Source organism: Neoarius graeffei, chromosome 22 (assembly GCF_027579695.1).
Source record: "Neoarius graeffei isolate fNeoGra1 chromosome 22, fNeoGra1.pri, whole genome shotgun sequence".
NCBI lineage: Eukaryota > Metazoa > Chordata > Actinopteri > Siluriformes > Ariidae > Neoarius > Neoarius graeffei.
Genome location: NC_083590.1, coordinates 56,093,883 through 56,119,620, shown reverse-complemented (window position 1 = coordinate 56,119,620; position 25,738 = coordinate 56,093,883). Strand labels below are relative to the sequence as shown.

Sequence of the window (25,738 nt, the reverse complement as noted above, 5' to 3'; positions counted from 1 at the left end):
ACTGCAGCGGTCATGAAGTTTTGCACTCAAGTTTCCATCAATAAACAAAACAGTTTATAGCTTCAACAAAACATGTTAAAACTATGACTTTCCTCATTACACAGCTATACTTTGACTCTACAGGACACCGTTATAGAAGTGAGTTATTTATAATCACACTGTCATCATCTAGATGAGGATGGGTTCCCCTTTGAGTCTGGTTCCTCTCAGGGTTTCCTCCTTGTCTGAGCTGAAGCAGTTTTTCCTCAGCACTATCACCACAGGCTTGACAAGCAGGGGTTAATTTAGGAGTTCATACATTTATATATATATAAAAAAGCTTAATTTTCTGCAAAGCTGCTTTGCAACAATGTCTATTATTAAATGCTACACAAATTTGACCATTTGATTTGGAACAAAATGTGTAAATACATAAAGCAACAACAGGTCTGTTTACAATTTCTTTAATTAGTTACACAAAATCTACTCCAAAAATCAGTTCCACATCCTGCATTTTTATTACTCTATTATTGCTTTAATTACCATGGCTACCACTGTAGAGACCAGCTAATGTAGTAGATTATGACATGTTTATTCCTTAAAAGTAAAAAACAAAAAAACAAAAAACAACCATTTGTGATAAAGTTGCACCTAAAAACAGCACAAAAGAAACAATAAAAAAAAAAAAAGGCACTAAAATCTGCAAGTCTTAACTGTTAAACACCCACACACCAAAAAAAGAAACCAAAAAAACCAAATACTTGTCATTAATACGCCACAATCATTAAAAAAAAAAAAAAATTAAGTCCTGTGGAGGCAGAGAGAGAAAGAAACACTTGTAGTTCCAATGGCCTCAAAGAAAGGAATGAAAGGAGGAAAAACTGATCATGAGTAGGGTTGTGCGCGCTGCCTTTTTTTTTTTTTAAGATGGCGGAGGCTAACCAAAGTGTGAACAACACATTTCAGTGGCTGGCTGTTTAAGTAATGGCAGAGTTGTGCGTGTAAAGACTGGTCATTAGTTAGGAAGAGAGGTCAGCACATTACCACACAAACCACTCTCAATTCTGTAAAACTAAAAAGGCACTGTCTGAACACCTCACATTTTTCTCCCAATGAACTTATTCCCAAATTTTTTTTTTTTTTTTATAAGAGAACACAGCGTTTCTTGGGTTTGGTCTCCGGAGGCTCCAGGGCAGCCAAGATGGCTTCATCGAAGACGTTCTTTAATCCTCTCTGTAAGGAGCAACAGAAGGGATACAACATGCATGTTATAACATACCAAACCATGACAAGACATTTATCCACTTTACACTGTTCTCTATAGGTGCCCCCTCACAACCAATTTAGCAGAATGTAAAAGGCATGACTGCAAAATGAATCAGGATTCAACAGCCACAGGATAAATATTCTTCCATTTCACAGATTATCAAAAGAAAAGATTGCCCTGCTTGCTTGATTGCACTGGCCGACATCACTTCATTCTGATGTGTGTATGAGAAGGTGAAGATTTTTCCCCTGATCAAGCTACAGACCAGACCCTTAAAGGGTTTGGAAGTAAATGTATCCAAGTAATGTGCACACATCTAGGCACCACTCACTTACAATAAAACTATACGAACAAGTCAACTCTGCTGTTTGACTACTGCAAGAAAAAGCCCACAAATGCAACAGGACAAAGCTGGAGAACATGATTTTGCTTAGTGTGTACCTGTGTGAGGGCAGAACACTCCACATATTTCACTGCTCTGAGGTCTCTGGCCAGTTTGTCTCCACTCTCCGGTGACAGCGGACGCTGTTTGTTCTTAGCAAGTTTCTCCACTGTGTTACTGTCATCCCTCAAGTCCACTTGAGTACCAACCAGCAGGAATGGAGTTCGAGGACAGTGGTGGGAGATCTCTGGTACCCACTGAGAGAGAGATGAAAAAAGTAACCCCTTTACAATGCTCAAAAAAAACCCTTGTCCGATTGTCCCAGGCAACTAAAGTCTGTGCAAGGATGAGCAAAATTTTAATGGTAATTGTCCGATCAGATGACAAAGTTAGTGCTGGCAACCGAAGCAACATAGGCACTAAGAGCAGGGAACCAGTTTAAAAGTAGCTTGTCTTGTGGGAAATGCATTAAAAAGTTTCACATTAAGTACAAAAAAAAAAAAATTTAAATTTACTTGTTTCTGGTTATAATTCATCAAAGCATGCATGTGCGCAAGTGTACTGGAAGACCTCAGCTCAGAGGGGTCCACGCAAGGTAATTATACCAATTGGCTAAGGGCAACAAGGACATTGTGTGCCAGTAGTGCGGTTGAAGCAGGCAGGTGTCAAACTTTAGATCATGATTAGAGTTAATAAACAAATGATACCACTGAATAAAATGTTCCTTACCTCTAACCAGTGTGTGCGCACCAGTGTTGTCTTCATTAATGACAACGCACCTTTTTTTCATGACTAAAACGAGAGTGACGAGCTAAACAACTCTGACCACGAAAACATGAGCTGTAGCTTCGTTGACGAGACGAAAAATGTTAGTGGGTTGGCTATAGGACTATCAAAATGCATGGCATTTCCTCCAACGGTGCATGCAATCGGTCTGCCAAATGCTGAAAACATCAGCAATGCACCTGCATCCTGTCCTTGTTTGGTCACACCCACCACCAGGCATGTCTGGGCACAGTGCACACCGGGGCAGCCACACAGTTCATGGACCATGGTGGCGGCAATGCCAGCACAAGGGCTTGGTGGGCGGAAAAGACGATGATTTACAGACACACTTTACACATAAACCAGCAGAAAATAAAACGGAATGCCTTGTATGGGAGACAGAGGTACGTGCTGTGGCTATAAACTACGTGGCAAGAATACAACCAACCTCAAGAGGCATCTAAAGGCTCACCATGCTGCCAGTTCTGTGACGGCAAGTTAACGTTACAAGAAACCCTTAACAGATCATGTATACATTCACTAGCTTTGGATAATGTCACCCAGTCAGTCTGTGATGAATTTCCTATGAAGTTTTCCAAAACACTGACCTGGCAAAAATGGGACTGCTAGCTTCATGCTAAAGTTGGCTTGGTTAAGCCAACTTCAATTCAATTAATGTGTTATGAGTAAAACTTATCCTGCAGGGATTATTGGTGGGACAGCAACTGAATGCTTTGTCACATTGACCCATATTTGAGTTACTGTCAAACATACGGGGGAAAGGTAACTTTTCAGACCTGTTGCTGTGCATTAAAGGAACAGTCCACCGTACTTCCATAATGAAATATGCTCTTATCTGAATTGAGACGAGCTGCTCCGTACCTATCCGAGCTTTGCGCGACCTCCCAGACGCAGTCAGACGTGCTGTCACTCCTGTTAGCAACGTAGCTAGGCTCAGCATGGCCAATGGTATTTTTTGGGGCTGTAGTTAGATGCGACCAAACTCTTCTGCATTTTTCCTGTTTACATAGGTTTGAGACCAGTGATATGAAACAAGTTCAGTTACACAAATTGAAACGTAGCGATTTATGCTATGGAAAGTCCGCACTATAATGACAGGCGTACTAACACCTTCTGCGCGCTTCGACAGCGCACTGATACAGAGCTCAGATATCAATGCGCTGTCAAAGCGCGCAGAAGGTGTTCGTACACCTGTCATTATAGTGCAGACTTTCCATAGCATAGAAAATCGCTACGTTTCAATTTGTGTAACTGAACTTGTTTCATATCACTGGTCATAAACCTATGTAAACAGGAAAAATGCAGAAGAGTTTGGTCGCATCTAACTACAGCACCAAAAAATACCATTGGCCATGCTGAGCCTAGCTACATTGCTAACAGGAGTGACAGCGCATCTGACTGACTGGGAGGTCACGCAAAGCTCAGAGGGGTACGGAGCAGCTCGTCTCAATTCAGATAAGAGCATATTTCATTATGGAAGTACGGTGGACTGTTCCTTTAATGTCTAAATGAGCAGCAGCACACCTGACTACTTTAACATTAGCAGCATGTTTAGCAATCATTTACATTAACAGACAGCATGATCATCTAGTTGTGTGCTCATCATGACTGTGTGACATGTTAAATGGAGGCAGAAACGAGTCTGAACAATGGAGTATACACACTAGACAGTTTATGTAGAGCACATGCATACTAGACAGTGTTTATGTACAACCCCGAGTCCAAAAGAGTTGGGACAAAGTGCAAATTGTAAATAAAAACAGAATGCAGTACTTTACAAATCTCAAACTGATAGTATTTCACAATAGAACATAGACAAATGTCAAAAGTGAGACATTTTGAAATTTCATGCCAAATATTGGCTCATTTGAAATTTTGTGACCGTAACATCTCAAAAAAAAGGTGACAATAAGAGGCTGGAAAAGTTAAAAGGTACAAAAAAAAAAAAAAAACAAACAGCTGGAGGACCAAATTGGAACTCATTAGGTCAATTGGCAATAGGTCATTAACATGACTGGGTATAAAAAGAGCATCTTGGAGTGGCAGCGGCTCTCAGAAGTAAAGATGGGAAGAGGATCACCAATCCCCCCCAATTCTGCGCTGACAAATAGTGGAGCAATATCAGAAAGGAGTTCGACAGTGTAAAATTGCAAAGAGTTTGAAAATATCATCTACAGTGCATAATATCATCAAAAGATTCAGAGAATCTGGAAGAAGTCTGTGCATAAGGGTCAAGGCCAGAAAACCATACCAGGTCTTCAGGCCCTTAGATGGCATTGCATCACATATAGGCATGCTTCTGTATTGGAAATCACAAAATGGGCTCAGGAATATTTCCAGAGAACATTATCTGAACACAATTCACTGTGCCATCCGCCGTTGCCAGCTAAAACTCTATAGTTCAAAGAAGAAGCCGTATCTAAACATGATCCAGAAGCGCAGACGTCTTCTCTGGGCCAAGGCTCATTTAAAATGGACTGTGGCAAAGTGGAAAACTGTTCTGTGGTCAGACGAATCAAAATTTGAAGTTCTTTATGGAAATCAGGGATGCAGTGTCATTCGGACTAAAGAGAAGGACGACCCGAGTTATCAGCGCTCAGTTCAGAAGCCTGCATCTCTGATGGTATGGGGTTGCATTAGTGCGTGTGGCATGGGCAGCTTACACATCTGGAAAGACACCATCAATGCTGAAAGGTATATCCAGGTTCTAGAGCAACATATGCTCCCATCCAGACGACGTCTTTCAGGGAAGACCTTGCATTTTCCTACATGACAATGCCAAACCACATATTGCATCAATTACAGCATCATGGCTGTGTAGAAGAAGGGTCCGGGTACTGAACTGGCCAGCCTGCAGTCCAGATCTTTCACCCATAGAAAACATTTGGCGCATCATAAAACGGAAGATACGACAAAAAAGACCCAAGACAGTTGAGCAACTAGAATCCTACATTAGACAAGAATGGGTTAACATTCCTATCCCTAAACTTGAGCAACTTGTCTCCTCAGTCCCCAGACGTTTACAGACTGTTGTAAAGAGAAAAGGGGATGTCTCACAGTGGGAAACATGGCCTTGTCCCAACTTTATGTTTTGTTGTCATGAAATTTAAAATCGCCTAATTTCTCTTTAAAATGATACGTTTTCTCAGTTTAAACATTTGATGTCATCTATGTTCTATTCTGAATAAGATATGGAATTTTGAAACTTCCACATCATTGCATTCCGTTTTTATTTACGATTTGTACTTTGTCCCAACTTTTTTTGGAATCAGGTTGTAGAGAATGTGCACTAGACAGTGTTTATGTAGAGAGTATGCTATGCACAACCAGTCAACCTTGATTACAATTTCCTCTCTCTGTATTTGGTCTATTTTAATGTTTTAAAGCAATTATTTTTGACTAAAATGAGATGACTAAACCATTTTAGTTTTCGTCGACTAAAACCATCAAGGATGGAATTGACTAAAACTAAGCATTTTATCCAAGAGACAAACTAAAATGGCTGCCAAAAACACTGGTGTGCACACGTATAGAAAACTTTTTTGATGGTCTTTTTGTAATGATATAATTTTCTAAATCTGCATCAACATACCACCATTGTGGCACAGGAACCTGTGATTGGTGGACAGCCAACAAAGGGTGCCTCCCATTGGTTGTAAATTGTGACCCAAAAAAAAAAAAAAAGTCATACACATACAGGACCTGCCGATTGGCAGTTCATATACTGAAGCCAAGTGGTGATGTCCAGCATCTGGTGTTGTCTGAAGAAAACCACAGCTAATAAAGCTCTACTACCAGATTACTTGGACAATCCTGATCAGAAAGACGTGAAGGATAGACATACGCAGAAATTAGAGTTTATTAGCAGTTTTGAGCTGTGCAAAATTCCTCAAAATGACAGTGTAGATTTGTGGCCTAGTGTTAGCATTAGCTACATGTTGGAATATATATTCTTTTCCTCAAAAAGTCCCAACACAGGACAGTTTTTAAAAAACTACAGAAGCAAGAAAACATGTGAAGACTTTCCTGACATCAGCTTTTGGGAACAGAAAGCACTTACTCTCAAAGGGCTCTGACTTAAACTGTGGGCTAGACCTTATTCCCACTTGTCCATGTCTCATCAACCCCAAGGACATGTAGTTACAGAGCTAATCGGCACCATCATTTATACAGTGATATTGTTAAAACAATATCTGAAGTGTTTTGTAAAACATGTCTTGCTCTAGACTTTCAAACAAATATTGTAAGATTTTATTTTAATCTTATCTAATAGTGGATGGTACAAACACTAACAGAATCAGCACATTCTAGTTGTAGCTAGTCATATAGCAACTATTTAAAAAAAAAACTTGTAATAAACAATAAACTTAATGTTCCGTTCCCTTTATATTTATTCTTGATTCAAAGGCACAGCTGAGTCACACAGGTTGATCAGTGTGTAACAGAACCATTTTATCCAAAATAGTTTTTCCTGCCTTAGTAGATTTATCTCCCTCACATATGCGTGCAGCTGTTGTAAAGTTCAGTGCATTTGTATAGAACTCTCAAACTGTAGGTTCATTTCTACAACCTGGTTCCACAGGAACATTTTGCACAGGACTGTTGCTTTGATAAAGCAACAGCATTATTATACTCAAAACTCTACAGCTTAATATACCCCAAATTATTCATTCCTCTACTACTAGAACTTTTCTTTCTGAAAGTGTCTGCATATGGTTATGGTTTTGCAGACTTATAATTATGCTGCTTCACCTATACATTGTCAATTGCATTCTGTCCTCTCCAAAATAAAATAAAGCTCTGGGCAAGTGGAATTGCTTTTCAGGAGTGTATAGTTTGGGTGCTGCTTGCCCATTGGGCAAGTAAGGCTGGGAGATTCCCCCAAGGACTCCTTTACAGTTATTGATAATTTGCAAATGGTTGGTTGAGAGTCAACATATACATTTAAAAAAAAAAAAGTCCCTGTACTCCCATTTTAAGACTGATGTATGGGCTGTACCATGTAAACAGTACAGTCAAGGTGATCAACATTAATTCTTAATATCCAAAGATCTCTCTGGACTCTCAAAACAAAAAGATATACATAAACATCCATTTATACAATCACACACTAACCTTTTCTCTGACGTTCTCAAAAGAGGAAGGGGAGACAACGGAGAAGCACACGAGAAAAACATCTGTCTGAGGGTAACTCAGGGGCCGTAGCCTGTCATAGTCCTCTTGTCCTAAACGGCAAAGCAATAAGTAAGGCATTTTGAAAGTCTTCAGGGTTGTCAGATACAATCCCAAATCACTAGTTTATTTACGTCTGATTTTATAGAGTCGAATAGAAGCTCAGGTTTAAAACCAACATGGTAGAGACTCCCATGGTGAAGAACCTGAAAAGCACCAGTCAGGTATAACCTGGGGCCATATTACAGAAACAGCAATAATTTAACATTAGTGTAGCAACAGTTAAACTCCTATTTGAGACAGCAAGCTATTACAGAAATCACTCATCTAAACTCTGGGTAGGAAAACAGAAACCCAACCTGAAAAGGTCCTAACTTTAGGATAACCAAAGTTTATACTGCGAGAATACACTCCTGGCCACTTTAACAGGAACACCCATACATCCACCTGTTTTCTGCAGTTCTCTGGTCAGCTGAGCCCTTGACAGCAGCACAATGCATCAAATCATACAGATAAAGTCAAGAGCTTCAGCTAAATGTTCCAACATCAGAATGGGAAAACTTGTGATCTCAAAGTGTGACCGTCTCTGGCATGGGTGCTGGTTTGAGCCAGATGGACTGGTTTGAGCATTTCACACTGTTGATCTCCTGGGGTTCTCTCACACAGTCACGAGTTTACACAGAATGGTGCCCCCCCCCCAAAAAAAAAAAAACCTGGTAAGTGAGTGACAGTTCTGTGGGTGGAAACAAACCTTGTTGATAAGAGGGTCAGAGGGAAATGGACAGATTGGTTTGAGCTTTTTTTTTGCCAGAAAGGCTATAGCAAATCGCTCTTTACAGCCATGCTGAGCAGAAAAAGCATCTCAGCATGTAACAGCAGAATACATGGGTTCCACTCCTGCAGCCAAGAACAGGGATCTTAGCATCAAGTCCCTATTCAAGTGGCCGAGTATTCCCCCCTTTACAAAATTGTGTAGCACAAGATTTGTTTATTAAAGAACAGACTGACAAAATGTAACTGCTGACTTGTATACCCAATTACAGAATTATGTGAAAATGATTCTAGGATGTGGGAACATCACTACTAACTGAAGCTCTTGCTCCAAGTTTTATGCATTGTGCTGTGGCCACAATCAACTGACTGAATACTTGCATGAATGATCAGGTGTTCCTATGAAAGAGAGTGTAGTACCCAAACGAGATCACTTTTAACCGAATAGTTAAATGCTTACGCAGTTTGATGTCCTTGGTATAATTCTTCTGCACAGAAAGTTTGCATTGATTTGGGTGACCCATAAGACCATATTTACAGAGAAAGTGAACAACCTCAGGGCTTGCGGCACCAACCCCATGGACAAAAACATCTTCTGCAACAATACTTGTCATTTAAGCACCCATTCATAACACCCAAAACAAGACCACAGAGTACAAGTGCTTGTAAGCTTCAAGGTGGTGTTGGCAACTTTTGCTGAGAACATAAAGGCCTTCAGCCACATACACCTCCCCCCCCTTAATGTAAAAAGGTAGTCAAGTTCTGGGATTAATTAGGGGCAGTTATTCATCTTTAACCTGATTCATTGTACCTGCTGTGTCAAAAAGTCCAAGTGTGTATGGCTCTCCTCCAATCATCACCGTGACTGCATAGTTATCAAATACCTATAACAAAAGAGAACACACATGATTACTAGAACTCTACAGCACATTCTGAAACACGGGGGACTAAGAACTTTTGAAATTGAGGATGCAGTCAGTTTTGTTCGTGATCAGTTACAGCAGTACAGCGAGCTTCACAAGTACAGCACACTGAGGGTGAACATGGTCTACAAGTGAGAAAGGAAGGTGTGCTTGATTCAGTGAGATGGATCCAAGCAGGGTTTTACAGACAAAACAATGGCCAGGGAAGACAAATTATAGTAACAATTCTAAGAAAATTCAATGTGGTCCTTATTGAACTCCATACTTAACCCCTCAACTTTAAGCAACCATAAATATTTTTCCAACAAAACAATGTGAAACACTGCATTTAGGTTACTTTGACAGTGCCTTGGCTGTCTGTCTACAAAGTTTGTTATAGAGTCAGTTTAACAAACCCACACAGCATGCATGTCACACTTAAGTGCTTTTTGTATAACTGCACCATCTTGAGTGTGTTATTCCACAATGATTAATAAATTAATCAACACCTGCGACATTTTAATGGCTAGTTAGATTTAATGTGGAACATCTAAGACAAGTTAACTCCTGTTCTCACTTAAGGTGGATATACACAACCCAAACTCCAAAAGAGTTGGGACAAAGTACAAATTGTAAATAAAAACGGAATGCAATGATGTAGAAGTTTCAAAATTCCATATTTTATTCAGAATAGAACATAGATGACATCAAATGTTTAAACTGAGAAAACGTATCATTTAAAGAGAACAATTAGGTGATTTTAAATTTCATGACATGTCAAAAGTCAGGACAAGGCCATGTTTACCACTGAGACATCCCCTTTTCTCTTTACAACAGTCTGTAAACGTCTGGGGACTGAGGAGACAAGTTGCTCAAGTTTAGGGATAGGAATGTTAACCCATTCTTGTCTCATGTAGGATTCTAGTTGCTCAACTGTCTTGGGTCTTTGTTGTATCTTCCGTTTTATGATGCGACAAATGTTTTCTATGGGTGAAAGAGCTGGACTGCAGGCTGGCCAGTTCAGTACCCAGACCCTTCTTCTACACAGCCATGATGCTGTAATTGATGCAGTATGTGGTTTGGCATTGTCCTGTTGGAAAATGCAAGGTCTTCCCTGAAAGAGACGTCGTCTGGATGGGAGCACATGTTGCTCTAGAACCTGGATATACCTTTCAGCATTGATGGTGTCTTTCCAGATGTGTAAGCTGCCCATGCCACACGCACTAATGCAACCCCATACCATCAGAGATGCAGGCTTCTGAACTGAGCGCTGATAACAACTCGGGTCGTCCTTCTCCTCTTTAGTCCGAATGACACGGCGTCCCTGATTTCCATAAAGAACTTCACATTTTGATTCGTCTGACCACAGAACGGTTTTCCACTTTGCCACAGTCCATTTTAAATGAGCCTTGGCCCAGAGAAGACGTCCACGCTTCTGGATCATGTTTAGATACGGCTTCTTTGAACTATAGAGTTTTAGCTGGCAATGGCAGATGGCACGGTGAATTGTGTTCACAGATAATGTTCTCTGGAAATATTCCTGAGCCCATTTTGTGATTTCCAATACAGAAGCATGCCTGTGTGTGATGCAGTGCCGTCTAAGGGCCCGAAGATCACGGGCACCCAGTATGGTTTTCCGGCCTTGACCCTTACGCACACATTCTTCCAGATTCTCTGAATCTTTTGATATTATGCACTGTAGATGATATGTTCAAACTCTTTGCAATTTTACACTTTCGAACTCCTTTGATATTGCTCCACTATTTGTCAGCGCAGAATTAGGGGGATTGGTGAGCCTCTTCCCATCCTTACTTCTGAGAGCCACTGCCACTCCAAGATGCTCTTTTTATACCCAGTCATGTTAATGACCTGGGCGGCACGGTGGTGTAGTGGTTAGCGCTGTCGCCTCACAGCAAGAAGGTCCTGGGTTCAAGCCCTGGGGCCGGCGAGGGCCTTTCTGTGTGGAGTTTGCATGTTCTCCCCGTGTCTGCGTGGGTTTCCTCCGGGTGCTCCGGTTTCCCCCACAGTCCAAAGACATGCAGGTTAGGTTAACTGGTGACTCTAAATTGACTGTAGGTGTGAATGGCTGTCTGTGTCTATGTGTCAGCCCTGTGATGACCTGGTGACTTGTCCAGGGTGTACCCCGCCTTTCGCCCGTAGTCAGCTGGGATGGGCTCCAGCTTGCCTGCGACCCTGTAGAAGGATAGAGCGGCTAGAGATAATGAGATGAGATGTTAATGACCTATTGCCAATTGGCCTAATGAGTTGCAATTTGGTCCTCCAGCTGTTCCTTTAACTTTTCCAACCTCTTATTGCCCCTGTCTCAACTTTGAGATGTGTTGCTGTCATGAAATTTCAAATGAGCCAATATTTGGCATGAAATTTCAAAATGTCACTTTCGACATTTGATATGTTGTCTATGTTCTATTGTGAAAATATCAGTTTGAGATTTGTAAATTGCATTCTGTTTTTATTTACAATTTGCACTTTGTCCCAACTTTTTTGGAATCGGGGTTGTAGTTGCTTTTTAACCATGCATTCACAGCCAACCAGCTGTGTCTTGAAAGTAATTGTCCATATACTTACCCATTTAGAATGTTACTTGAAGGTTCCACACCAGAGAACTCAGACTGTAGAACTTCCGGATTTGTGCCATGTAAACAATCATGGTGACACTCACGGACATTAGTTTTTGGAAAGACTCCTACACTGCCCCTACCATTCATGTGCATCTTGCAGACATGTAGCATTGACTCCTGGGGACATGTGCACCGGACACCAAATGGACACAGGATACATAAAGCAGCAATCATGCTCACCTTCAAAGCAGCATGCAAATGCATAATTGAAACTATCAAAAACACCTTTACAAGCTCCTCTGAAACTACTGGAACAGCAAGGCCAATTCTTGGGTTCAAGATAAGATGAAACGAAACAGGAGTTTTAGCTTTCATTTCCTGATATTCACATCTAGTGTTAAATTGGAACATGGCACATTTGGTGTCAGCCCAATTTATTATAATTTGACAGATTATACAAATTTAGGTGAGCAAAAGTATTGCAACAGATGCACTTGCATAACACTTTATATCCCTCATCATTCACACATCCCTTGCTTGCAATAACTGCATCAAGCTGATGACCCACTGACATCAGCAAACTATTGCTCTTGTTTTTCCAGGATTGGAGTGTAGTTTTAGTTAGGTTTTTTTTGGTGGTGGGGGTTTCCTCCCTTCAGTTGGTAAAATGCTGCCCAGTGGGGTTCAGGTCTACTGATTGACTTGCCCAGTCTAAAACCTTCCACTCTCCCCCCCCATGAAGTCCTGTGATGCGTTACAATGAGTTTTGGGTCATTGTCTGCATGAAGTTCCTCCTAATTAGATTGGATCCATTTCTCTGTAAATTGTCAGTTTCTGTAGACTCCAAATTCATTCTGCTCCCAAGATCATGAGTTCCATCATCACTAAAGATTAGGGAGCCTGTTCCAGAAGCAGCCATGCAAGCCCCAAGCCAAGACAACCTCCACCATGCTTTACCCATGAGCTCACATTTTGGATCATGAGCAGCTCCTTTCTCTACACTTTGGCAGAGGTTCATCTTTAGTCCAGAACTTTGTGGCTCATCTCCATTTCTTTGCCATCTCTGGCCTTCTGATTCTTACTGCTAAGGGATTTGCATCTTGTGGTATGGCCTCCATTTCTGCTCTCAAAGTCCTCTTTGAATGTTGGATTGTGATGCCTTCACCCCTGCCCTGTGGAGGTTGTGATGACACAGACTGTTTCTCACAATGCTTGTCAACAACTGCTGACATTTTCCTTAGCTGGCTTGTTTATACCAGTGGTTTCCAACAACTGATACTGCTTTCCTTTTCAGGATTCAAAATTGTATTGGCTATGCCCAATGCCTGTGCAAGGACTGTCCCATCATCCTGCTTCTCAGCTTCAAAATTGCTTGCTTTTCTCCTGTAAACAGCTCTCTGGTCTTAACATTTAAAAGAACAAAACAAAATGCAATCTTCACAGGCAAAACCCAGGGATCACAGCAAGAGCAGACATTTAGAACTATTAATTGGTTGATTTTAAACAATCAAAAAGGGCAATTTCTACTTCTGTGTAGCATTTACACTGTAGGTGCGGCATCACTCATGCAGGGTGAAGTATTTATTTGTATGCAAGTGCATCTCCTCTAGAAGGTGCCATCACAAGAAACCCCAGAATTTCCTGCTATTACATGCAGAAGAATTGCAGAATGTGAATGCCATGTTTCACTGTAGGAATAATATACAGAAATCACAGATGTTTTGAAATAAATTTACGGGGTTTATATAATAAGCCACCCACCTCATGTGATTACTTATAAATCAGGATTAAAACTTGGCAATTAAACTGACCAGGGCCATTAAAAGTTGAGGTCTGATTGCCTGAAGGGCAACTACAATTTGAGTACACCCCCCCCCCCCCAAAAAAAAAAAGTTCCTTCCTTGGAGTACCCCTTTCCTTTCCTCAACTCCAAATCCATGAATTCTAGAAGAAAGCTTTGTTATATGGACTCAAGCACAGTGAAATGCATCCTCTGCATTTAACCCATCTGAAGCAGTACACACACACACAGGTTAGTTGCCCTGCTCAAGGGCACATCAGCCAATGGCCACCCCACGTTAACCTAACTACATGTCTTTGGACTGTGGGGGAAGCCAGAACACCCAGAGGAAACCCACCCAGACACAGGGAGAACATGCAAACTCCACACAGAAAGGCCCCTCGTCAGCCACTGGGCTCAAACCCCAGAACCTTCTTGCTGTGAGGGGACAGTGCTAACCACTATACCACCAAGTTCATGAACTCCAGTTAGAGAATAGTTCTAAAGTGCAAAATTCAAAGCTGTTCAGGAGTTTTCAGATGGCTCCATGAGATCCACAACTTTCCTGAACTCTGACCTTTCCCAGGATTCATTGCTGAGTCAGTGGAAGAAGCTGGTATCTTTCTTCTGCTCCACTGTGTTGATGTTTGTAGGTAATGCTAACGGCTATGTAGGCAAGATCAAAGAGGACTAAAAGACGGTTACACTAGTCCAATTTTCTGACATGCTCTGAGGATAAAGGCAATCAAAGTGCCCTCTCCATCTACCCTCATGGAACAGATAGACATGAAGTTGTGGCCTGAGGTCAGGTACATAGTCACTTATTTTATTCTTAGTGAGGGCATTGATGGCAAGGATCTAAGGAACTACAAAAAGCACAGTAGGGTACAGTTATCTACATAGTAACTTGGCAAAATTGTGTAAAAGAGACAGCAAGTTTATTTGCTTAAAGGCTCAGATTGAGCCTCACCAGAGCAAAAAAGGGAAATCAATCTTGCAGTCATGTAGCAGCTCTCATCCAGCAGGTCAGCTCTATCAGAATAGAGCGAGTGTACTGGTTTACTAATGTAGTGTTTATATATTGCAAGTCTCTTTGGACAAAAGCATCTGCCAAACACCATAACCACTGAGCTCTAGTCTAATAGAACTCTAGCAGCTGACTGCACTGTGAGGTCTCTTGTATCAGCTCAAGAAGCTAAAGCTAGGAGAGAAGCACATGCTAACCATTTTAATGCAGATGCTGTCAAAATTTGGATACAAACCTATCATACTTAAATAATTCCTTGTCTATGTATTTGCCCAAGCTTCAACTTCTCAACTCCTGATCATTCCAAATATTGGATGGTATTTGTAGGCTGTTCATTTACACTCACTTGAGCACTGGTCACTCTTGGATTCTCTAAACCACAAGGACACAGAATTAACATTGTTGATTAATCCATTTCTGAGGGCATAAGTTAAACACTGGGGTGTTAAAGTAAAACTGGCTTAAGTTTGTGTTCGACTAGAGGAAGTTTAAGGGCCATTTTATTTTGACCTAGTCCACTAAGGATTCAGGGATACTGGCCTGAGTGGCAACCACACACAAGTTAATTTTTAGCCCTGATAAACCAAGTGAATTCTCACAGAGCATTTCTGCAGTGTTTAACTACTCTGTATTCAGAAGTATGAGCAGCTCAAAGCAAAGGTCCTCTGGCAATTCTCATTTGAAAACCTGTGGGCTGAGCTGAAGAGGGAGCCAAGAACCCTGGACAATCTGGAGAGACTGTAAAGGGCTCAGACGGCCTGCTCTGCATCTCCAACCTTATAAAAAGGTTAGGAGACCGTTGTTTTACTGACAAAGGGGGTTGGACAGAGTATTAATTCAGGGGCACCAATAATAGTGGTACATGTGTTTGTGGAAAGTAATTTCTTGAGATTTTTCTCCAAATAAATTTCAATTAAAAGGTTTGATTGAAAGCTACTTCACCAAAAGGTGGATTTTTTCTATCCCTTTTTCCTAACCTTTACAAGGGGGACAATAAGTGTGGAGGACATTGCCTGGAAAATCACACACTAATATTTCATTGGCCCACCTTTTGCCTTGATTACGGCACTACAACCACCTTAATGAAAATGTCACATTTTCATCCAGAGACTTTTTGCACAGATATCCTGTCTTGATATCTGGAGAGTCAAGCCATTCTGTAAAATCTTCTCCAGCATTCCAAAGACACTCGGTGGGGTTGAGGTCAGGACTCTGGTGATTTAATTCATGTGTAAAGGGATTCCTCGTGCTATTTGAGCCCTAATTTTATCCCCGTGCCATCAGGAAAGGAAAACCCCACTGATGTGAACCTGGTCGTTCAGTACATTTCAGGTCATCAGCTGACTTCATTTTATTGCCCCATAACATTGCTGATCCTCGACCAGACCAACTGAACCAACCCCAGATCGCCACACTGCCTCCAGAGGCTTGGACAGTGGATACTGTGCATGATGGGGCACCGGTCCGTGAGCTTCCCTCTACCCTTATTCACTCAGGAATAGGGTCAGTCTGGACTGACCACATGACCTTTTTCCAATCGCTCTAGAATCCAATCTTTATGCTCCCAAACAAAAACCCTTGTCTCCTGATTATCTTCACTTACAAGCAGGTTTACTTATGGACACATGGCTGTTTAGTCCCAGTTCTGAGAGTTCTCATCCCATTATGTGGAAATGATCTTATTTTCACTATTAAATACAGTCAGGAGTTCTACTGTCCATTGTTTTTACAATTTGACTTCAAGTGCCATCTGACTAGTCAGTCAAGATTGTTTTGCCCCCCCCCCAGACCACATTCCTTCCAGGAAGTTGATGGTTCATCACCATCCTCCCAGGTTTTAATAATGAGCTGTACAGTTCTTAACCCAATTCAAGTCACTTCAGTAATCTCCTTAGTAGTTTTCTTTGCTTGGATGCAGGACAATACTTTGACACCAGAACATCTTTCCCCACAAGCACATATCGGAATGTTTTCCGACATGGTAAAGAAAAGAGAAGCTACTCACTGCATCAGTTAGGGTTAAAAGAATTGTTGCAGCTGAAACACATCACTGCAGTAATTATCCAATTAAAGGCTCTTTTATTTAAATCCAAATGGTGACTTGGAGGTTAATTTCTCTCACCACTGCACTAACATCTAACTTTAGGCCATGTTCCCAGATTTTATTTATAGAAAAAAAAAGACAACTAGTTGACTATTTGGGTGACTAAAACAAGTCTTACAACCTCTAACCAGAAGCTTAGTGTAGGAAATCTATTGAATAGAAAAAAAAAAAAAAAAAAAAAGTGTTCAACAGCACCATCAGTTTAACTTTGCCAGTGATTGCCTTACTCAATCCCACTAACTGTCCTAATACGGACAACAGGAATTAGATGAAGGACCCTGGGTAATTACTTCTGCACATAAATGCAGGTACATACAGTACATATAATTGGAGGATGCTGGTTAAAAAAAAAAAAAAAAAAAAAAAAAGTGTCCCTTCGTAGCTAATCTGAGGAATCTCCACTAGTGTTTGGCAACAAAAAGTTAATGCTCTAATCCACTATATACTTCTTTAAGGAAAGAATAAGTTTACCAACTAGACACATTACTGGTGTACCTGAATTCAGTTCTGCTTTAAAAAAAATAAAGTGCAGCTTCACTTTTATAATCTTCTTTCAATCAGGACATGTCCACTGCACTGCATGTCTGGGTGTGCACATCTCTGAAGACCTGTCCTGGAGCAACAACACTGCATCACTGGCCAAAAAAGCCCAACAGCATCTGTACTTCCTCTGCAAACTGAGGAGAGCAAGAGTCCCAGCCCCCCCATGCACACATTCTACAGAGGCACCATCGAGAACATCCTGACCAGCTGCATCACCATGTGGTACGGCGCCTGCACCGTGTCCTGCTGCAAGACCCTGCAGCGCATCGTGAGAGCAGCTGAGAGGATCATTGGTGTCTCTCTCCCTTCTCTTTTGGATATCTATAACTCCCGCCTCACCCGAAAAGACATCAGGATTGCAGGTGACCCCACCCACCCATCTCACAGCCTCTTCAGTCTGCTGCCGTCAGGGAGGAGACTGCAAGTCTCCGGGCCAAAACCAGCAGGCTCAAGGACAGTTTCTTTCACCAGGCAGTCAGGAGGCTCAACTCCCTCCCTGTTCTGCCACAGATTCTGCCCCCACACACACCTGCCCACACCCCCTTCAACATCTGACATGTCACCCTCACAGTCCCCCCCCCCCAAACACACATTCATTCGCACACTGAACTCCAGGACTGCACATTTTACTTTACCTCACTCATTTGCACTATTCTGTACTACCTCACCTTAACAGCCATTAGTTTGTTTATACTGCTTATTTCTTGTTTACCTGCTATACCTCAAGTGCCCTTGACCATTTTGTGTCCTTTGCTCCAATTTTTTTTTTTTATACATCCATGAGTGTTAGTCTTTGTTTTTCAGTTATTCCATTTTTATTTATTGCATTGCCTGTTTGCACCATGGGTCAGAGAGGACTGAAATTTCATCTGTGCTGCATGTTGAGCATGTATAGCATATTTGACAAAGTTGACAACTTGAAATAAACCAAAAATAAAAACGTAAGAATCAGCCCTCTATGAAAGTGCATTCCCTCAGGACACTTCCACTGCTGCAAAGTCATATTTTCCAATTAACAAGTCCTGTTCTGATCTAAAGTTAACGCTTAACTCATTTAGAGGCATGCAGTGCTGCATAAACTTCAACACCTTCAAGTACAGGAAGTACAGAATTACCAGGAACACTGGAGATTATCCATACAGGTTCATTCGACACAAACAGGGTGTTGGACTCTTACACAAACAAGACGATGTGCCAGGACATGACAAATCAGGCAAGCTCAGTCACACCAGGTACATGTGGAAACTCATCCCTGTCATAACAGCTGGCTCTGTTAATAAGACCACCAGGGGCACTGCTGCTGAACTCCAACTCAAGTCACAGTACTCATTTCAACTTCATTTTTAAGGTCTACTTCCTCTCTTCAATTCCCCTTTTGTTTGTGCACTTCATCTGCTTAAGCAAACTAATTGATTTCTCACACACTTACCGTAGGCACATATTCTGAAGGGAACTTGTTGGTTGTGTAGGAAATCAATAAACAGGTCTTTCCCACTGCACCATCTCCCACCACCACACATTTTATGGTCTGCATCTGAAGAGAGGGAGAAACACATTATACAAGTAGTGCATCCAGGACAGAATGCTGTGCATGCCAACTGAAGAATGACAAATTAAAGAGATGAACAGCATCATTGTGTTTGTGTCCTGTGACCAGCGAGGACATGAACACCACATGCTGATGAAACCTGCCAAAACAACCAGACCTACTGTTGACCACAGCACTGCTGTGAATCAGTGTTCAGGATATAAATCCTGCTGAAACACAAGCATCTGTCTGTCTGTACCCCAGCTCCCTTTTACAGTCCCATCATACAGAAATAATGAAGTACAGTGGCTGTGTAGATGTCCCAGCTCTCTCCTGTACAGTGCTGGTATCTGATCAGACACCCAGTCCCTTCTGCACTTCCGCATATCTAACGAAGCTCCTTCAGTCAAAAGGAAAGATCCAGCAAACTTACTGGTTTACAGAACATCAAGGGGAGAGGGGGAAAAAAACCTAGACAAACTAAAGTCATAGGACTTCCACGAAATGAGAATTATCTTCGAACAGAATCTCCTGATCATGTCGGTGCTCGCTCAGGAGCTTCTCACAACACTTCACACCAGCATTTACAGCCATGATAACGCAGTGCCTTTTCGCTTCTTCGGGGGGAAAACAGCGTTTTACCTGCAGGATAAATAAATAAATAAATAAATAAATAAATAAATAAGAGTTTATCTCTGTCTGTCCCTCATACACACGGAGGCAGGTAGTGTTAACTGCTCGACAGGAAGTAAAGCAGGCCAACAAAACACCGTCAAATCCCAGCTCACCATCTTCTCCCAGCCTATCTGACTGCCCTCAGAGTTCTTCTAGAACATGTTTAAGTGTCCAAACCCAAAGTCTCGAACTCTCAGGGTCGCCTTCAGAGTTTCAGGTCTTTACAGCGTCAAGCAAACTTGACTCATTCAACAAGAGCGAGTTAGCAGGTTAGCTAATCCTGAGGTAAAGGAAACCGAGCCCATAAACCGACTAAACGAAACACACCGTTCGACCAAATCAAACTAACTCAAACACAGCAATATCCTTCACACGGTTTCCTCACCGTTAAGTAAGTTTTGTATAAAACAAGTCTAAATAAACGAAGCGAGTTAAATCTCAGCAGCTCACCTTTTGATTCTGAGCTGCTATGGCTGTCTCTCACATCCGGGTTCTGCGCCTGCGCCTTCAGCCCTGCTCGGCTCAGTAGGCGTGTCCAAGCCCAACCCTGTCTCGAGCTTTTAAACTCCAGCACAGAGGAAAAACAAACAGAGTCACGTGCCCAACTCGTCACGACAAACGCGCATATTTTTATTGAAACTTTTATTCAGTTCTTGTGTGAATCCACACCAACACCTCCTCTTTCCACTCTGCTTATCTGGTCTGTTTTGTCCACTTTGCTTTTCTTCATTATTTTTTGCTTCACAATTTGTCTTATATTTTTGTTTTAGATTAGATTACAACCCCGATTCCAAAAAAGTTGGGACAAAGTACAAATTGTAAATAAAAACGGAATGCAATAATTTACAAATCTCAAAAACTGATATTGTATTCACAGTAGAACATAGACAACATATCAAATGTCGAAAGTGAGACATTTTGAAATTTCATGCCAAATATTGGCTCATTTGAAATTTCATGACAGCAACACATCTCAAAAAAGTTGGGACAGGGGCAATAAGAGGCTGGAAAAGTTAAAGGTACAAAAAAGGAACAGCTGGAGGACCAAATTGCAACTCATTAGGTCAATTGGCAATAGGTCATTAACATGACTGGGTATAAAAAGAGCATCTTGGAGTGGCAGCGGCTCTCAGAAGTAAAGATGGGAAGAGGATCACCAATCCCCCTAATTCTGCACCGACAAATAGTGGAGCAATATCAGAAAGGAGTTCGACAGTGTAAAATTGCAAAGAGTTTGAACATATAATATCATCAAGAGATTCAGAGAATCTGGAAGAATCTCTGTGCGTAAGGGTCAAGCCTGGAAAACCATACCGGGTGCCGGTGAAATTCAGGCCCTTAGATGGCACTGCACCACATACAGGCATGCTTCTGTATTGGAAATCACAAAATGGGCTCAGGAATATTTCCAGAGAACATTATCTGTGAACACAATTCACCGTGCCATCCGCCGTTGCCAGCTAAAACTCTATAGTTCAAAGAAGAAGCCGTATCTAAACATGATCCAGAAGCGCGGATGTCTTCTCTGGGCCAAGGCTCATTTAAAATGGACTGTGGCAAAGTGGAAAACTGTTCTGTGGTCAGACGAATCAAAATTTGAAGTTCTTTATGGAAATCAGGGACGCCGTGTCATTCGGACTAAAGAGGAGAAGGATGACCCAAGTTGTTATCAGCGCTCAGTTCAGAAGCCTGCATCTCTGATGGTATGGGGTTGCATTAGTGCGTGTGGCATGGGCAGCTTACACATCTGGAAAGACACCATCAATGCTGAAAGGTATATCCAGGTTCTAGAGCAACATATGCTCCCATCCAGACGACGTCTCTTTCAGGGAAGATCTTGCATTTTCCAACATGACAATGCCAAACCACATGCTGCATCAATTACAGCATCATGGCTGCGTAGAAGAAGGGTCCGGGTACTGAACTGGCCAGCCTGCAGTCCAGATCTTTCACCCATAGAAAACATTTGGCGCATCATAAAACGGAAGATACGACAAAAAAGACCTAAGACAGTTGAGCAACTAGAATCCTACATTAGACAAGAATGGGTTAACATTCCTATCCCTAAACTTGAGCAACTTGTCTCCTCAGTCCCCAGACGTTTACAGACTGTTGTAAAGAGAAAAGGGGATGTCTCACAGTGGTAAACATGGCCTTGTCCCAACTTTTTTGAGATGTGTTGTCGTCATGAAATTTAAAATCACCTAATTTTTCTCTTTAAATGATACATTTTCTCAGTTTAAACATTTGATATGTCATCTATGTTCTATTCTGAATAAAATATGGAATTTTGAAACTTCCACATCATTGCATTCCGTTTTTATTTACAATTTGTACTTTGTCCCAACTTTTTTGGAATCGGGATTGTAGATTAGATTAGATTCACTTTATTCATCCCATATCGGGAAAATTCACGTTACAGTAGCAAGAAAATGTCAAACAGATAACAAATAAAACTGAAGTAAAAATTAGACAAACAAAGGATTAAATACAGAGGGGTATTTGCATTATCTACTGTGAAAAAGTATAGAAAAATTGCCTTATTGAGAGGCTCTGAAAAATTGCACATTACAGGTAGACTGTGTATACACACACACATATATACATAAATTATATATATATATATATATATATATATATATATATATATATATATATATATATATATATATAAGTATGCATAAAAATAGTTTAGGGCCTATATTACTGCACATAATAATTGCATCAATGAGAGATGGCAGAGGTAGTAGTGGTGAAGTAGTGCAAATTAAACGACAAACAGGTTACGTTACAAGTTTCTTTTGTTTATTTGTATCTTGACAGAATAAAAAAGAAAGAAATGTGCATTATTCGGTAAAAACAAAATACAAATCCAATGCAACTCTCTTATAGCTGCAAGCAGTGATTAAGGGGCCCAAGCATTTTCTTCGTCCCAGCCCTTAGAGATATTAGAGGACCACTTCTTATTCCCAATGAGATATAATACCACATTTGATAGAAATATGTCAAGCTGTTGCTGAGATTGACTTACCTTACCTATCCTCCTCGCACCTCGTGGACCCCACAGAGCATCTCCACCTTTATCAGTTGGCTGCTACCACCTTGACTTCCTCCCACGGCACGGTGGTGTAGTGGTTAGCAGCACAGTCAAGTCAACTTTATTGTCAAATATGCTATACATGCTCGACATACAGCACACATGAAATTTCAGTCCTCTCTGACCCACGGTGCAAACAGGCAATGCAATAAATAAAAATAGAATAACTGAAATTGTTAGGGTTTTGCTGGGATTCGAACCTGGTTCGTTGGTGTGATAATCCAGCAAACCCCCACTAGGCCACCAGGGGGATGACTCAAATGCAGAGGCGTGAGGCGGAAGTAGAAAAAGAATCAAAAGGTTTATTTAAACTATATACACTATATACAGGGCAAAACAAAAGACAAAAAAAACCAAAGAGTATAATCCAAAAGAAAAGCAAAGTGCAAAAATTCAAAAGCTAAGAAGATCAAAAAACACAGTACAAAGGAAACTGGAGATAAACATAACAGCACAAAGACTCCGTGACAAGAGGACTGAACTCAGGGGTATAAATAGACAAACTAATTAAGGACACAGGTGAAGATAATTAGGCAATTAACACAAACACAAAACACAGGAACAGTGGCGGCCTCTAGAGGCCAAAATAAACATGACATGAAAAGGAAATAACAGCGGCCTCTAGAGGCCAAAACAGTCCTAGTCCTAACAGGACCCCCCCCTCTAGGAGCGTCTCCTGACGTTCCCAGGGCGATCCGGATGGGCCGAATGGAAGTCCCGACATAGTTCTTTATCAAGGACATCCCGAGCAGGAACCCAGCAGCGCTCCTCAGGACCATAGCCCTCCCAGTCCACCAGATATTGCAACCCGCCGCGGACCCGGCGGGAGTCAAGCAGGCGATTCACAGTGAACACAGTCTGCCCCTGGAAGATGCGGGGGGGTGGGGGGTTCCTAGGGGCAGGGGCATACGTAGACGTCAGTACGGGCCGTAACAGGGAAACATGGAAAGTGGGGTTGATCCTCAGAGTCCGGGGCAACTGGAGCCGGTAGGAGACAGGGTTCACCCTGCGCACCACCTTGAAGGGGCCAATGTAGCGAGGAGCAAGCTTGCGGTTCTCCACCCGCAGTGGAAGGTCCTTAGTGGACAGCCAAACACGCTGCCCAGGGCGGAAAGCGTGTGCAGGTCTTCTATGGCGGTTGGCCTGAGTCTGGTTGGTTCTGGAGGTCTGTATGAGGGTCTTCCTGACCTTGCTCCAGGTCTTGCGACACCGTCTCACATATTGGTTGACCGAGGGCACCCCCGCGTCCTCCTCCTGGTCCGGGAACAGAGGTGGCTGGAACCCGAATTGGCACTGGAATGGCGACAGCTTGGTGGCCGATGACTGCAGGGTGTTGTGGGCGTACTCCGCCCATGGCAGCCAGGTGCTCCACGATGTCGGGTTATCCATAGCCAGGCCTCGCAGGGTGGTTTCCAGGTCCTGGTTGAGCCTCTCCGTCTGACCATTGGACTGTGGGTGAAACCCAGAGGAGAGGCTGGCAGTGGCTCCGATGACCTTGCAGAACCCGTGCCACACTCGGGAGGAGAACTGGGGCCCTCGGTCTGAGACGATGTCCTGTGGAAGACCAAAGACTCGGAAGACATGATTAAACAAAAGTTTCGCAGTTTCAAGAGCAGAGGGGAGTTTGCACAGTGGTATGAAGCGGCAGGCCTTGGAGAATCTGTCAACTAAGACCAAAATGACCGTGTTACCTTGTGACTCAGGGAGACCCGTGATAAAGTCGACTGCCACGTGGGACCAGGGACGCCGGGGAATGGTCAGAGGATGCAGGAGACCCTGGGGACGCTGTCGTGGGTTCTTGGTTCTGGTGCAAACCTCACAGGACAGGACAAATGACCTTACTTCCTTCTCCATGTTAGGCCACCAGAAGCGTCTTTTCAGGAAGTCCAGGGTCCTCCGAGCTCCCGGGTGGGCGGTGAGAGGGGAAGAGTGACCCCACTGGAGAACCTTGGCCCGGGCTTGATGTGGGACGTACAAGAGGCCTGGTGGCCCCGTCCCAGGACCGGGGTCCTGGCGTTGGGCTCGTCGGACAGCCTCCTCAATACCCCAGCGGACAGGGGCCACAATCCGGGACACAGGGATAATAGGCCCGACTTCATTCTCCCTGTTAGTGGCAGAGAACAGTCTGGACAGTGCGTCAGGTTTGGTGTTCTTGGAGCCGGGGCGGTATGAGAGGGTGAAGTCAAACCGACTGAAAAACAGGGCCCACCTAGCCTGTCGAGGGTTCAGTCTCTTGGCTTGCTGGAGGTACTCCAGGTTCTTGTGGTCAGTCCAAACCAGGAATGGATGTTGTGCTCCCTCCAGCCAGTGCCTCCACTCCTCAAGGGCCAGTTTGACCGCTAGCAGTTCTCGATCCCCCACATCGTACCGGGACTCAGCAGGACTCAGGCGGTGGGAGAAGTAAGCGCAGGGGTGCAGCTTTCCTTCCGAACGTTGAGAGAGCACCGCGCCGACACCACTGTCCGAGGCGTCCACCTCGACGATGAATGGTTGGGAGGTGTCCAGGAGAACCAGAATGGGTGCCGTGCAGAAGCGGTCCTTGAGGTCTTTGAACGCCTTTTCTGCCTGAGGAGACCAGCCATAAGATCCACCTGTCCCTTTGGTGAGGTCTGACATGGGTGCTGCCACAGAACTGAAGTTCCTGATGAACTTGCGGTAGAAGTTAGCGAATCCTAAGAACCGCTGAACCTCCTTAACGGACTTGGGAGTAGGCCAATCCCGGACGGCCAGGGTCTTGGCAGGGTCCATTTGGAGTTGGCCTGTCCGTACAATAAATCCCAGAAAGGAGACCTCGGGAACATGAAATTCGCATTTCTGGGCCTTGGCGAACAGATTGTTCTGTAGCAGCCTCTGGAGAACCTGGCGGACATGGTGGCGGTGCTCCTGCACGGTCTTGGAAAAGATAAGGATGTCGTCGAGGTAGACAAAAACGTATAGGTTAATCATGTCCCTTAAGACGTCGTTGATTAGGGCCTGAAAAACAGCTGGTGCGTTGGTGAGTCCGAAGGGCATCACCTGGTATTCGTAGTGCCCAGACGGGGTGTTAAAGGCAGTCTTCCACTCGTCTCCCTGTCGGATACGGATGAGGTGGTATGCGTTCCGTAGGTCCAACTTGGTGAAGACGGTGGCGCCTTGGAGCAGGTCGA

The 25,738-nt window shown here is 42.8% G+C and overlaps 1 protein-coding gene across 1 annotated transcript; it reads right to left on the bottom strand.

Annotated features, from left to right (window-relative positions):
* Nucleotides 1-427: 427 nt before the first annotated feature.
* LOC132870966 (cell division control protein 42 homolog) lies at nt 428-20,027 on the bottom strand. Its single transcript, XM_060905000.1, has 6 exons — nt 19,946-20,027; nt 18,722-18,826; nt 9,169-9,241; nt 7,530-7,639; nt 1,688-1,885; nt 428-1,212 (listed from the first exon to the last, which is right to left on the bottom strand). Exons 2-6 carry the CDS (start codon nt 18,824-18,826, stop codon nt 1,123-1,125), a joined length of 576 nt encoding a protein of 191 aa, XP_060760983.1. The 5' UTR covers nt 19,946-20,027; the 3' UTR covers nt 428-1,122.
* Nucleotides 20,028-25,738: the final 5,711 nt, after the last annotated feature.

Coding starts and splice junctions, on each gene's coding strand:
- LOC132870966 (XM_060905000.1), bottom strand. CDS start 18,826: ATGCAGACCATAAAATGTGTGGTGGTGGGAGATGGTGCAGTGGGAAAG. Junction 7,640..9,168: donor TGGACTTTTTGACACAGCAG/GTACAATGAATC, acceptor TTTGCCGTTTAG/GACAAGAGGACTATGACAGG. Junction 1,213..1,687: donor AGTGTTCTGCCCTCACACAG/GTACACACTAAG, acceptor TGCTCCTTACAG/AGAGGATTAAAGAACGTCTT.